The sequence below is a fragment of the Dermacentor silvarum genome, chromosome 2 (genome assembly GCF_013339745.2).
Source record: "Dermacentor silvarum isolate Dsil-2018 chromosome 2, BIME_Dsil_1.4, whole genome shotgun sequence".
Classification (NCBI taxonomy): Eukaryota; Metazoa; Arthropoda; class Arachnida; order Ixodida; family Ixodidae; genus Dermacentor; species Dermacentor silvarum.
The window spans coordinates 21,146,706-21,161,803 of record NC_051155.1 but is presented as its reverse complement, the minus strand read 5'-3'; the positions used below and the strand labels follow the sequence as shown (position 1 = coordinate 21,161,803).

General features: G+C 47.5%; 1 protein-coding gene across 1 annotated transcript in view; it reads left to right on the top strand.

Annotated features, from left to right (window-relative positions):
• Positions 1–9,946, top strand: part of LOC119439925 (putative phospholipase B-like 2) — a 158,259-nt gene extending 148,313 nt beyond the window's left edge. Inside the window, exons 3-5 of the mRNA XM_037704892.2 lie at positions 3,627–3,724; positions 4,129–4,358; positions 9,828–9,946. Coding sequence (XP_037560820.2) covers positions 3,627–3,724; positions 4,129–4,358; positions 9,828–9,946 — 447 coding nt within the window. The remainder of the gene's footprint in view (positions 1–3,626; positions 3,725–4,128; positions 4,359–9,827) is intronic.
• Positions 9,947–15,098: the final 5,152 nt, after the last annotated feature.

Below are 15,098 nucleotides of genomic sequence, written 5' to 3'. Positions count from 1 at the left end.
CTGAAATTGGTCTCTTGGAGGAAGACTTGATTTAAACTTTATTTACAAAAGGAGCAATCATGTTTGTCTAATCCAATGCGAAATTGCCTGGTTTTTACGGTGGAACTGCGGCGGCTTTTTTTATTTTAGACAGCCGGCACGATCCTAGTTCTGCATCTCTTCCTGGATTTGAGGCTCATTCATGCCACCACTGGGACAATACACCAGTGTTTGGTAGTTTTGCCCTCGATTTACCGACACGATCTTAAGAAGGTCGGCTTCCGGAAAAACAGTGCAGGGTCAGATAAATTATAGCTGTGGCACATGCTCGAAGGTACTTCTGATGAAGGAATTTGGAATATCATAAAAACGTATGGTTGAATGTAATGAAACTTTTATCTTGAAACTGCAGCGCGCACACAAGAAACGAGAACAATAAGGCGAAGGTGACAGACAGGCGCTGACTCGCAACTCAGTTTATTTTTGGAGGGAAATTACACAGATATATATACCCAGTCTGACTAAAGTGAGCATGTGCAAGAGCACGCGGAATAGAAATAAAAATATTAAAGACATTTTGAAAAATACATACACAGAACTGTTACGTATCTTAACACCACGTGGCGCTCAGAAAGGCAAATTCTTTTTCAGTTAGGCTTATAGACGGCTCACTTACGGACATATCAGCACGCTTTTTGATATGGAAGGCCTCGGTTATTTCGCGTGTTAGTTTGTCTATATGAGTAAACAAAATCATGGTGTCAGTATAGACTGGTTTACAATGACAGCTTTTGCAATGGTTGGCAAGGTGTTAGTGGTTATCTTTGTCGAGTGAATTTTGATGCTTTTTTAGACGAGTATTAACACATCGGCCGGTCTGGCCTATGAAACATTACCGCAAGTTAGTGGCAACATGTATACTACACCAACTTTGCATTTTACGAGCTTGGAATTTTCTGTTATGGCGCAGACACACTTATTCTTGTTAGTTTGATCAAGCTTTTTAGACACCGCTTGATATATTCGTTGCAGCTTGTCAGGGGCGCTGAAAACAACGTCAACACCAAACCTGCTGGCAACGTTCTTTAGTCCGTGGGAAAAGCGATGGACATTGGGCACGACAGCAATGCGTTTTCCTGTAATTTTTCTCTTAATAAAATGTTTCCCTTAGTAAAATGTAATTTCCCTCCAAAATAAACTGAGTTGCGAGTCAGCGCCTGTCTGTCACCTTCGCCTTATTGTCCTCGTTTCGTGTGTGCGCGCTACAGTTTCAAGATGAACAGCTACCAACTCGCCCAACTTTCACATATGAAACTAGTTTGTTGGTGCTATGTCTTTAGTATTACTTTACTTAAGAAGTAGGATGTGATCATTGGATGATTCGTTTCGATACACATAAGCGCAAGGCGACTTTAGTACGTGCATTCTCATTGTATTGAAGAAGTACTGAAACATTGACGGCGACGCACCCAAGCTTTCTACGTTCACACTCGTTTACCGACAGACTGTTCACATTTAGGCCCTCAAAATGTGGCGAGTGAAGAACCATGATATGGTGAGGGCGAGATGTCGTGAGCGAAGGCGACAGAAGAGGAATGAAACGTCCAAAATCACAGAGAAACATGCTCGTTGGAGTTCATCGCCAGCGGCCTAGCAGTCACCAACTTGTCCATTTTGCCTGAGCCACAACAAGGCGGACGGTGTGCATTTAGCATGCAATTTGCATATACGAAAGCTGTACCGTCTCTAGCTCTAATCAGGTAATGACGTTGAAGAATACAGATGCAAATAACTTTGAAACTTGCTTGGGCAGGTCCCCTCAATCGACATGAGGTTGATGACCTTTGCTCGGTAAGATCTCCTGCAATGATCATTTTCATGTTCTCGACATACCGTCAATGTTAACCCTTTGTTTCCCACGGACATTGAATATAGTGCATGTAACCATAACTGATATTTTAGGCTGTTTTTGTTCAAAGTATCAACCATAAAAAAACGCAGAAGAATACAAATACACTTTATAGAAGTTTCCTTACTGCCACATATGTGGCACTCAGGAATGAGAAGGTGAAAGTAGGGAAAAAGGTCTTGATTTCTGGCGGCTCTTAGGAAGTGTGGAAAACTTCAAAGCAGTTGATTTTTCAGTATCTACGCACAAATAGAATCGGGTGCGCCTTTTGGATGAGCTCAACTTGCACATGGGGGCGTTTTTTTTTTTGAGCCACTTTCACCAGCCAGTGGCCAACGTTGTCATGCTACACAGAGAGCTCTACATGGTGAGCTATTTTTGATACTACGGTGTTACCTGAGACTCATGCCTCTGGTGAAGATACCATTGAAGGAACAATGACGGGTGAAAGACCGTTACACTCATGGTTAAATTCAGGCATGCCTTCTAGCGAGTATTGACACTGGAAGGACGTGACTGCGATTTTCTTCTACCCTAAATCTGTTGGACTCAAACGTGAGGAACTAAATCATGTCATGATCAACAAGCTTCTGAAAGATATTCAAAGGGCTTCTCACTTTCTCCGAGCCATCTGCTGGCCTCAGAATGATCTGTTGTTCACCACAGTTGATGTTGATGTCCCTTTTGTCCCAGTGCCACATTTTTTTCTGCATGTTCTTCTGAGTCGATGTTACCTGCATTTCTTGCACACTGTCTGTAAAGCTTTCTCTGTAAAGTTTTCGTCGTCGCTTGCACTTGGGTATTCGGACGGAAAGAGAATTGCTTGGATTTGCTCCTTTGTAAGGTGCGGCCTGCATAGTACACAACCTATTTTTTCAGATGTCAACGTAAGCTAAACTGACAGCGAACAACAAGCGCGAAAGTTATTTGACGGCAAACGAAAGAAAAAGACATAACTGCAGAGCCCTAGACACAGCGTTACACTTATCGTCGTTTATCCGTCGGACAGGACCTTATGGTCCTGAGTGCAACAAACGTGTATGCAAGCCAAAACTACGCAAAAAGTAAGCAACAACCAGTGATACCACAATTAAACTACCGAAGCGCATTCTGCAGAGTTCGTAGAAGACGATGTCGGTGTGTTCAACTTTATATTAAAAGAAATAAACACAGAGAAGCACGAAAAAGCTGCACACTCACCGTCTTTGCCAGCCGCACGTGGAAACCATGTTTGCAAAACACAACACGCCTTTCTGTGGTACCCGTAGCGACATCTATAGATCGTAAGTGGTAACATTGACAACCACGCTTGTGGAAGCTAGTAACTATGGGTTATGCCATCGAATTTTCTAGGTTAAAAAAAATTCGACAAAACTGCCACAAACGTGGCGCCTGGGAAACTCGGAGTGATGCCACGTCAAGTGATGCCACAGAACAAGCACCGGCTTTCATTGGAATTCCGGAGCTTGACTGCAGGATACTAACGAACCCTCAAATTCGATCTGCGCTGGCACAACGCATACCTTTCCGCAAAATCCCATCAAATATGCCATGCACTAACAATCACCGTGATCCCGTATGAGGGGCTTTGTAGTCATTGCACCTCGCAATCGACAATGTGTAATTTAAACCTTTCAATTCAGCCTTTCGTATTGAGATCACCTGGTATTGAAATACACGTTGTATATTTTTTTGCGTAACTGAAAGGTTTGTGTTCCTTCTGTTTCTCATTCGACAGGTATACCTCCAAATGCGGCAACTTCTTGGTTTGAGTGACGCCTTCGAGCAAGTCCCGCTTGACACGTCGCGGGAGATTACAAATGTCACCAGAGCTTTGTAAGCTGTTCCGTAATACAGCTATCGTATTTTCTTACGTGAAAAAAAAAGTATACCTGATTTGAGTTTTATGATCTCATTGATCCCAGTGCATTGAAAGTGGTAGAAAAAGATACATAAAATTTAGCAGTTCATAACTGCAATATTTATTTGCACTTATACATGCGTTTAGTGAAAAAAATAATTATGAACGTTATCGCAAGCTTCTGGTATTCACACCCTACTACTGAAACTTGGTGCCGTAGTGACGGTCGCATATTAGCAACTTTGATTATCTCACAGGGTCCCACTAGTAGCCATGATAATTGTAAGTGGACCTTTTATTCGTTTTCATGAACTAGAATTGTACTTAAACGCCCTGAATTTAAACGCAACGGTGATCAGATGCATTTCCCACTCGGCAGATTCTTTAGCCTTGTGGGAGATTTCCTGGACCTTGAGCCAGCCCTGAGGCGTACTTCAGATTTGAGCTCTCTGAACCAAGTACCAGCGTGTTCGGCATTGGTTAAAGTCGTCGGTGACAACGAAGATCTCTACGTGGCCCACAATGCCTGGTTCCTGTATAAGAGCATGCTGAGAATTCAGAAGAAGTACACGTTTCCCTGGCACTATGCGCCGGACACTATGGGACAAAGTGAGTCTGCCGCGATATGCGGTCGCTGCATGCAGTGTTTCCTCCCACACAGTAAAGTGTGATGCTTGCCCCTTCTCCATTTGGCATGCATGAATAACTTGAGAAGCCCATCAGCAACATAATTAAAGTCTTAATCTACACTTTACCGACGCTCACACAAACAAATGATTTTGTTTTCACACAAAGAAAGAGCGTTTTTTTGGCCACGTATTTCGTATATTGCGACTAAAGTAGGTTACCCTTTGTACACTTTGGAACAACATACTAATAAAAAAAAAAACGCTACGCATGCGTGTACGTTGACGCGTGTGAGTTCAAAAACTGAACTTGTGCTGAAATTCCCAGGTATTTAGGTATAAAGAATGAACTTGTGAATGTCGGGAAATTCGTAACAACATAAACACAACAAAATGACAACTTCGCCGTCGCTGGTGGATGATTTACCAAAAGTCCTCGTATTACACGGGCGATTAGTAGAGACCCCTGCCTCCATGTTCTTCTATGTTTTTTTTTTTTTTACGTGTGAAAGCAAACCAGCTTCGGGCACGTTAGCCAGCAAGCATGCTTCCTGTGGCGCTGAGTGACACCTACAGCAAGCATAAATCAAAATGCCATCTAAAACCGTTTTCAATACAGACGCTCCACGTAAATTGCGTGGAAATGCGAGGTGTACTTGCTACATAGCCTGCATTGGACCATGCAACATCCCAAATGTACGTTTTGGTGTATGAATTAAGCCATTGCTACTAATGCAGGTGAAATGAAAAACGCAACAAGGAATCCGAGCTCCTTCGTGTTATAATTTATGCTGATAATACTTTTACTAAACCGCAGGCATCACGTATTTAGTGTCAGTGTAGCGGGTAACAACATAGTAAGCCTACTTATCTTACCTCAAGGCATCAGGAGGGTCACCATGAAGAGCCTCCCTATTTGATCAGAACGACCAATCAGTCGAAACGAGTGGTTAGGCTTTAGCAGCGGAGCGGTTTAAGGCGAGCGTATAGTGTCTGCAGGATCAAAAAACGTGGGCCGATCCTGGCGGTAGTGCAGAAATGGTCCAATTGCAATGGCACATACCCCTGTGAACTCGCGAAGCTGAGCCTGGTTAAGTCTAGTTAAGCAGGGTTGGGACTGCTTAAGCTTAGTCAGTCATCGATAACCAATGAATACCTAATCGATAATCGATCAATAATAAATAAATTTCGGAAAACGTTGGGGATGACTTGCTAGTGGTCAGCCTAGCCCAAATACGTGGCCAATATTTTGCTACGGCCAATGAATAGCTAATCGATAATCAAAAATAATTAATAAATTCCGGGAAATGCTGTGGATGACTTGGTAGTGGTTAGCCTAGCCTAAATACGTGGCCAATACCTTGCAATAGCCAATCGATAGCCGATCAGTAGCTAATGTATAATCGGTCAATAATCAATAAATACCGGAAAATGCTGGGGATGACTTCGTGGTGCTTAGCCTAGCCCAAAAGCCAGGACTGGCTAGATGCCCATCAGCTCCGCTGTCTCTTTAGCATTGCGCCTCCAGTGCAAGCTACGCAATTTTTTTCGTCAATAATTAAAGAAATAAAATAATAGGCCATAAAGCCAAAGAGAGCACGAAGAAATGAAGTTTCCCTATCTGAAGACAAATTATTGAAATCCATTCGAATCTCTGATCCTCTATGTTTCGCTTTCCCCTGACAGAAATTATGCGTTGTTTATTGGGAAATTATCCGATTTTCGGCTAAATAAAAAAAATCGCCTGCCCTTCTACGCCGGACTCAAATCTGATTGATTTGATAATAAAGTTGACGTTCTTCGGCCCTTCCACTCCGTGAAGATGCTTAACCAGCGAAGCTGAAACGTGCGGTTCCGGTGTTTATCACTGGGTTAATCCCGAGGGTTCATTGAAGTATTTCTCAATTATGAGCTTACACATACGTTCGGCTGCGACGAAGAGAGAGAGGTCACAGACGGTACGCCTGTAATCCGCCGTTGTCGCTTGCGTTCGATGTCTCGAGTTTGCTCGGCAGCGTGGTTAGCAGCATTAACCCACCATTGCCGCTTGCGATTGTTCGAAATTAAATTGCTTCAAAGGTATGTCTGTCCGTCACGTAAGACAATCAATGGCTCACACCCCCGTAAGCGCGGCTTCCCCACTACGACGACAGAAGAGAATTGAAATTCCATGCTGGAATGATCAGCGGCAACGCAGCCAGCTGTGGAAGATGATGATGAACGCGGGAGCAATTGCACGAGGCCGTGCCGAGCACGAGCGCAACCCGAGGGGCGCCAACGAGCCAGCTGCGGAAGAAGATGATGACACTTGAGCCAATGCTGATGATGATACTTTTCTATGCACAGGCGATTTCGCCTAGCCAAGTAAAGCTCTGCTTTAATATATGTAACATATAATATTTCTCGGCTACATGCAGGCTACATATAGAACCTGGAGTTTATTTACTGGTAAAGATTCAATTTCCAGTCTTACACGTCAGAAACGAGGCTGCTGACCCACACGAAGATGCTAACGTAGCTCATGCTCCGTTGGCATCCGATAACGCCATTAAACACGTCGCGGCACGTGCTTGTGAAGCACGTCATGTTTGCAGCTTTACCAACGTTCTTCCTGCTCAAAAAAGTTTGTTTTCGCGCAGACGGCAGCACAGGCGCCTGCTGAGGTTTCCTGAATGTCAGAAGTTGGGCTTGCATTTTTCGGTTCAAACGACGAGCTCCCTCAGCATTTTATTAATGCAGAGTCCAGTCTGTACAACGCATTGCTTGCCCGGCATGAGGCATCAGCTATACGTGTTTCCGCACTCCCCAGCATTTTATTCGTGTACTTCTTCAGCAACGCTGTAGAGGAAACACTGTCTAACGATGATCCGAATCAGCTACGCATTACGGCCGGCAGCCTTAATAGAGCGCTGAACACAGCAGCAATGCTTAACGCAGAAACGACAGGTATCCCTCATCCAAATGCAATGAGTGCGAGTGCTCTCTTCCGTTGAGAGAATGCACTTTTATGAGCGGGAACCGACGAATAAAGCCCATAATATTGAAGAATTTGAAAGTAATCGCTCACCACAAGCTCAGTTGTGTCAGCACTGATGCCGATCTGTCGGCGATAGTATCAATAATTTTGTATAAAAGGTAAGAAACTATTCAGAACATATATTCACATAAGTGATAAAGATACACTTTTCTGTGCATATTGCAATCAACAATGCAGCAGTCAACCACGTATGTACGCAAAAACTTTGCATTTTCTCGCCTCACTTTGGATGCACAACTGGTTGCAAGATGTTTTCGCCCTAATCCGTATTACCCTTGCACACATCCACCGAGAGATGCCGCGTATCTTCGTTGTTAACGCACCCAGCCCTGCGCAGCAACTAAATTACTACACGTGAGATTTTGAACAAACGTACGCAATATATTTTGTTGACATTTCAATACCTAGTGCCTTTCTTGCTGGTTAAGTGAGACGCTATCAGAAAGTGTTTATGGAACGTCTTACTGCTGGTAAGACGTTCGTCACTGTCACCAATTCGTCACTGTTGGTTAACTACTTTGAATTGAAGTTAACTTCCCGTTGAATGGAGGAACGGCGTCAGCTCAGACACCGACGATGCCTTGCCCCAACTTGCAGGCGCTCGGAGATTGCACGTAAAATATCGACATATCGGTAACGCGCAAATCGACCTGTGTTGTCATCTAATAGTCAGCGCTGGTCGCATTTTTACTTGCATTTATGACACCTTGTTCAGTCCAGAGAAATTCTTGAGCTTCAAAGCTTCAGAAAAGAGCACTTTGTTTCACCGACTTAAGTGATCGTTAAAGAACACTTGGTTCTGATTTTTGATTTTGCCGAGATGCTTTGCAATCAAGCGAGCCTTTTTGGCTTGTTGTGGCAAGAACCTGGAAATTAGATGGCGGCCCGAATGTTTTGTATGTTTCCACAAACATGGAAGTATCGTGGAAATGTTTCCACGATACTTTTGTTTATTAATTCTGTCCGTGGTTGTTCTTTCCTTCAGTATGAAGGTTATGCATTATGTATAGCATCTGCTTCTGTGTAATCGCTGTGAAGCTGCCCTGTGTATGAGGTGGCCAGGTTCCCCTCAAGCTGTTACTTGCAGCTTTTTGCCTGGTCATCCTCGCAATCTTTTTGTTGTTGCAGAACAAACTTAATTCAATTTAATTCAATTTTGAAGGTGCTGTTCCACCAAGGGGACGATCGCATTCTCTGTGTAATGAATCATCGTGTTAGCAGTGCTGCGGTGGTGTTGACAGCAGCAAACATCTCGTAATTTGCCAGGTTTAGTAGCCACGTATATGCAAACAGTACAGTACCCTGTACAGTACCCAGAGCAGCCAATTAAGCTACTTTCATTCGAAGTAGTGATGAACAGGATGCAAAGGCTCCTTCTATAACTAGCGATGAAGTTAGAAGGGCATTGCAAGACATGACCCGGGAAAAAGCTGCTGGAGAAGATGGAATAACAGTCGATTTAATAAAAGGTGGGGGAGATATCAGGTTGATGTTGATGATATGCAAACATCCCCAATTCATGAACTGGGGCCGCAAATTGATGGAGTTTTACGGTGCCGATTTCGTTTCTGATGTTAATACGTATATAAACTGTAACGACCGACAGCATTTCGGCTAGGTTTTCAATGCTTTCGCAGACGCTGGATACATGTGTAAGTTCCAGCAAGGTGATTCTTCGCTTCGGTACTTTTACAAATATAGATGTCTCGTGTCTCGAATGTATGGGAAGACTGTAGATACAGATTGGTGGTGCAGAGTGAAACAAGACAGAAGGAACAGAAAAAGACGAGGACAAGCGCATACTGCGAACGAAAATTTATTGCTTCAAACGAGGGTTGACATAGAGAAAAGGAAATTACGAAAAAAATGATGAAATAAGCCGAAACACGCAAATGTCAACAAAGATCTTGTATAGAGGGACGGTGTCGGCACTTTTGAAAATGTTTGTATATACAATTTAAGAACAGATGCTGCGCCAAAGACAGACAAGAACGAGAGGGTATAAACATGGAAAAGCGCAAAATTTTGAACTAAGTAGTATTTCAGTCAGAGTATGCCCAATGCAGCAAGGAACAAACAAACCCACTGGAATATGAGCATGACATTTATGTCTACGGAACATGCCGCGCATGAACTTTTGCTAGCCGCTAAACAGAGAAATAGAAGTTTTACTAACACATGCATTCCCTCTCGAGGCAATATAAAAAGCTTGTATCAGCGGTCTGACACTGTAATTTTCGCTGCTGGCCAGAATATTGATCCTACGAAGCTGCGGAGTGCACATGCAAACTCGACAATGCGCAGGCAAATGAACAATACCATTGTTTCTTGTCGAAAGCTAATGTTTTCTTGCATGATTACTAAGGCAGCGGCCAGTTTTGTTTTGCGTATACTGAGCCTGCGCCTATATTACAGGCGATATAATCCCCGGCCACACGATAACCATGTCCTCCTATGCCGGCAAGCTGGTTTCCCTGGATGACTTCTACCTGACATCAGCCGGCCTGGTAAGAGGCAACGATGTCCTTCCATAACGTACATGTTACCACACAGCCGACGTGGGGCTGTGAACAGGCCACATGAATGTCCGTGTTGGTTATGTTATGATCGGCTCGGGACTGCACCTGTCAAATGTGGGAAGCAAGCCCCAGCGCTTTTCCCGTGACGAGATAATCCCCTTCATCCCCGAGAAAGCTTCTCACCTCTACGGAGCAGACGAAAACGGCGAGCTACCAAGAAGGAGGACCCGAGGGAGAGTAGGTCGTCAACTTGACCACCGGAGAGAGGACTTCCCCGAAGGAAATAAACATCGGCCACAACGAGGGGATTTAAGGCCGTCCTGTCCCCCGTGTTAATCAGAACCGCTCGAGACTCGGATAGAGTCAAAACCATGTACCAATGAAGTGAATACAATCTTTTCTATTTTTCATCATCACGATGCCCGCCTTCATCGTCGTTTCCTGATTCCTGCGGTGACGACCCACCTCACCCGGTCGAGATTATATTGTCACGTAGTAGTGACGCTGAAGAAAACAGTCGTAAAACTGTGTACGACGAAACTGGTTGTTTATTGGGCGAACCTGTGCCCACAAAAGCAAGGTACACTCAAAGCACAACGATAGCGGCGAACACAGTCGGCGATCGTCGAAAATCTGATCAGCGGCGAAGCGCGTCGGCTTTTATACCTGAGTCATCGAAGGTTCCAGATTAGTCCCTGATGCCCGCGTGTCTTCCAGAAAGTTCTACACAATTCGCGTCGGTCATACAATCAGATAACATGAGCGTCGGTGAAAACAGGCAACGGAAAGAAGCATCGATAACGTTCTAGAAACTTCCGATACAGGCGCGTCCTGCGCCGAGCGATGACGTTTAACATTTGTTAGCCGGTGGAAAGCGGCCACCGGTGAAAGATAAACATGTATACGTGTCAATACCTTCCCCTTAAAAAGCATCGTCCCGATGCTACAAACACGAAAGCGAAAACAAAACCATCGTAATAAACAACAAACAAAAAAAAACAATAACGAAGTAACGAAGTACCTAAGGTCGTCAGCGGGCGTAGAAAGGTTTAAGACGCACCACATGGATGACTTCAGGTCGTGCCCGGCGACGCTGTGATTGCGAAATGCCGTCTGGCACGACCTCATAGTCCAGTGCGCCAATACGTCGCATTATCTTATATGGTCCGAAATAGCGACGCAACAGTTTCTCGCTAAGTCCTCGTCGGCGAATCGGAGTCCAGACCCAAACACGGTCGCCGGGCTGGTACTCGACGTAGCGTCGTCGAAGATTGTAGTGTCGGCTGTCGGTCCTCTGCTGGTTCTTGATGCGCAGGCGGGTGAGCTGTCGACCTTCTTCGGCACGCTGCAAATAAGTGGCAACGTCGAGATTTTCTTCGTCAGCGACGTCTGGTAGCATGGCGTCAAGCGTCGTTGCCGGGTTCCTTCCGTAGACCAGGTTGAACGGCGCCATGTGCGTCGTTTTTTGCACGGCCGTGTTGTATGCGAAGGTCACGTACGGAAGAATGGCATCCCACGTCTTGTGTTCGACGTCGACGTACATTGCCAGCATGTCGGCGATGGTCTTATTTAGGCGCTCGGTGAGGCCATTCGTCTGCGGGTGGTAGGCGGTGGTGCGGCGATGGCTTGTCTGGCTGTACCTCAGGATGGCTTGAGTTAGCTCTGCCGTAAAGGCCGTGCCTCTGTCGGTGATGAGGACTTCTGGGGCACCGTGACGCAGGAGGATGTTCTCAACGAAGAATCGGCCTACCTCGGCGGCACTGCCTTTGGGTAAGGCTTTTGTTTCGGCGTAGCGGGTGAGGTAGTCCGTAGCGACGACGATCCATTTATTCCCGGACGTCGACGTCGGAGAAGGCCCCAGTAAGTCCATCCCGATCTGCTGGAACGGTCGGCGAGGTGGCTCGATTGGCTGTAGAAGTCCGGCTGGCCTTGTCGGCGGTGTTTTGCGTCGCTGACAGTCTCGGCATGTCCTTACGTAATGGGCGACGTCGGCAGAGAGGTGAGGCCAGTAGTATTTTTCTTGTATCATCGCGAGAGTGCGTGAAAAACCGAGATGTCCAGCCGTTGGGTCGTCATGGAGAGCTTGCAGAACCTCTGGACGCAATGCTGAGGGTACCACGAGGAGGTAGTTGGCTCGGAGAGGCGAGAAGTTCTTCTTTAGGAGAATGTCGTTTGGCAAGAAAAACGACGCCAATCTTCGCCTGAACACCTTCGGCACAATGACGGTCTTGCCTTCCAGGTAGTCTACAAGGCTCCTTAGTTCCGGGTCGGCTCGTTGTTGTTCGGCGAATTCATCGGCACTGATGGGTCCCAAGAAAGTGTCGTCATCCTGGTCGTCTTGTGGCGGCGGTTCGACGGGGGCGCGAGACAAACAATCGGCGTCAGAGTGCTTTCGCCCGGACTTGTAAACGACGGTGATGTCGAATGCTTGAAGTCTCAGGCTCCAGCGTGCGAGGCGACCTGAAGGATCCTTCAAGTTAGCTAGCCAACACAAGGCGTGATGGTCGCTCACAACTTTAAAGGGCCTGCCATAGAGGTAGGGGCGAAACTTTGATGTAGCCCAGATGATGGCGAGGCACTCCTTTTCTGTTGTGGAATAATTTGCTTCCGCCTTCGATAGCGACCGGCTAGCGTAACTTACAACCCTTTCTAGTCCGTCAGTCCTCTGCACAAGCACGGCGCCGAGTCCTACGCTGCTTGCGTCGGTGTCGACTTCGGTATCGGCGTTTTCGTCGAAATGCGCAATTATTGGCGGCGATTGCAGGTGTCGCTTCAGTTCTTCGAATGCTTTGACTTGCGGCGTCTCCCACTTGAACTCGACGTCGGCCTTCGTGAGATACGTCAGTGGCTCAGCGATCCGGGAAAAATTCTTGACGAAGCGCCTGTAATAGGCGCACAGTCCAAGAAATCTACGCACTGCCTTCTTGTCAGCGGGCGGAGGAAAGTTGGAGATGGCCGCAGTTTTCTGAGGGTCGGGGCGCACTCCAGACTTGTTGATGACGTGGCCCAAAAACAAGAGCTCCTCATATGCGAAGCGGCACTTTTCGGGCTTTAACGTGAGTCCGGAGGTTTTGATTGCTTGAAGAACTGTTTCAAGGCGCCGCAGGTGTTCTTCGAAGCTTGAGGCAAACACAACGACGTCGTCCAATTAGACGAGGCAAGTCTGCCACTTCAAGCCTGCCAGTACTGTATCCATCACGCGTTGGAAAGTCGCAGGTGCCGAGCAAAGACCAAACGGCATGACCTTGAACTCGAACAGTCCGTCTGGTGTTATAAAGGCAGTCTTCTCCCGGTCCCTCTCGTCGACTTCGATTTGCCAGTAGCCGGTTTTGAGGTCCATCGACGAAAAATACTTTGCGTTGTAGAGTCGATCCAAGGCGTCGTCAATCCGTGGGAGGGGGTATACGTCCTTCTTCGTGATCTTGTTGAGCCGACGATAATCGACGCAGAAACGTAGGGTTCCATCCTTCTTCTTCACTAACACCACGGGGGACGCCCACGGAATCTTGGACGGCTGGATGATGTCGTCGCGTAGTATTTCGTCGACTTGTTGCCTTATGGCCTCGCGTTCGCGCGCCGAAACTCGGTACGGGCTCTGACGGAGTGGGCGGACATATTCGTCGGTTATAATGCGGTGCTTGGCGACAGGGGTTTGTCGAACTTTTGACGACGACGAGAAGCAGTCCTTGTATTGCAGGAGCAGAGCTTTTAGCTGCTGTTTCTTATGATTGGGAAGGTTCTGATTGACGTCGAAAGTTGGTTCAGGTACTACAGTCGTCGTTGAAGGTGCACTGGAATCCGTGAAGGCGAAAGCACTGCTGGCTTGTACTATTTTGTCGATGTAGGCGACCGTGGTGCCTTTGTTAATGTGCTTATATTCGTGGCTGAAGTTCGTGAGCATCACTCTTGCTTTCCCTTCGCGTAGTTCACCCATGCCTCTAGCGACGCAAATTTCACGGTCGAGCAGTAAGTGATGATCGCCCTCGATGACGCCCTCCATGTCTGCAGACATTTTGGTACCGACGGAAATCATTACGCTTGAGCGAGGCGGAACGGTGACTTGTTCTTCAGGCACATTCAAGGCATGGTAACTGATGCTTGTATCTGGCGGTATCGCTTTGTGTGTTGAAAGCGATATCGACTTGGACCTTAAGTCTATGACTGCAACATGTTAGTTTAGAAAGTCCATGCCTAGGATGACGTCCCTGGAGCAGTGCGGCAGGATTACGAAGCTCGCCGGGTAAGTGCGGTTGTTTACCGTGACTCGCGCTGTGTAGATTCCAGCCGGCGTTATTAGGTGACCTCCCGCTGTCCGTATATCGGGTCCTTGCCAGGCCGTCTTCACCTTGTTTAACTTGGCGGCGAACGCGCCACTGAAAACTGAATAGTCGGTGCCAGTGTCGACGAGAGCGGTGACGTTATGACCATCGATGAGCACGTCTAGATCGGTAGACCGGCGTCTGGCGTTGCGGTTAATTCGTGGCGTCGGATCACGGCTGCGTCGGCTTGCTCTGCTGCTGCTACGTCGCGTCGGAAGGTCTTCGTTCGACGGCGATGTGTTGTCAAGGCTGTTGCTAGGCGGCGTGCTGATATCTCGTCGTGATGATTCGCGAATCGTCGTCGTCGTCGGCGGCGGAGGATCTTCGGCATTGCGTTGTAAAGCAACCGCACCTCCATCGGTTGCTGCTTTTAGTTTCCCGGGTATGGGCTGGGAGATCGGCCCCGGGTTGGGCCGGCATACAGGCGGCGATGCGGCGAGATGTAGCGGCCTGGTGACGGCGAGCGTGAGGGTCGTCGTGGTTGCCACTGGGCTCCGGCAAGGTAGTCGGCGATGTCACGTGGTCGCTCGCCAAGCTGTGGACGTGGGGCGTTGACGGCGAACCCTCGTAGGCCCATCTCGCGGTATGGGCATCGGCGGTAGGCATGGCCGGCTTCCCCGCAGTGATAGCAGAGCGGGCGGTGGTCGGGGGCGCGCCAAATGTCCGTCTTCCGCTGGTAGCTGCGCTGGGCGACGGGCGGGCGTGCTGGCGGCGGCGGCGGTGGACGACGGAACTGCGGCGTTACGGGGCCCTGGCGCGAGCGCGGAGGGGGGCCTTCACGACGGGCGACGGCGGCGTAGGTCATCGCTTGCGGCTGTGGTTGAGGCGATGCCGGAACTTCTGGCACT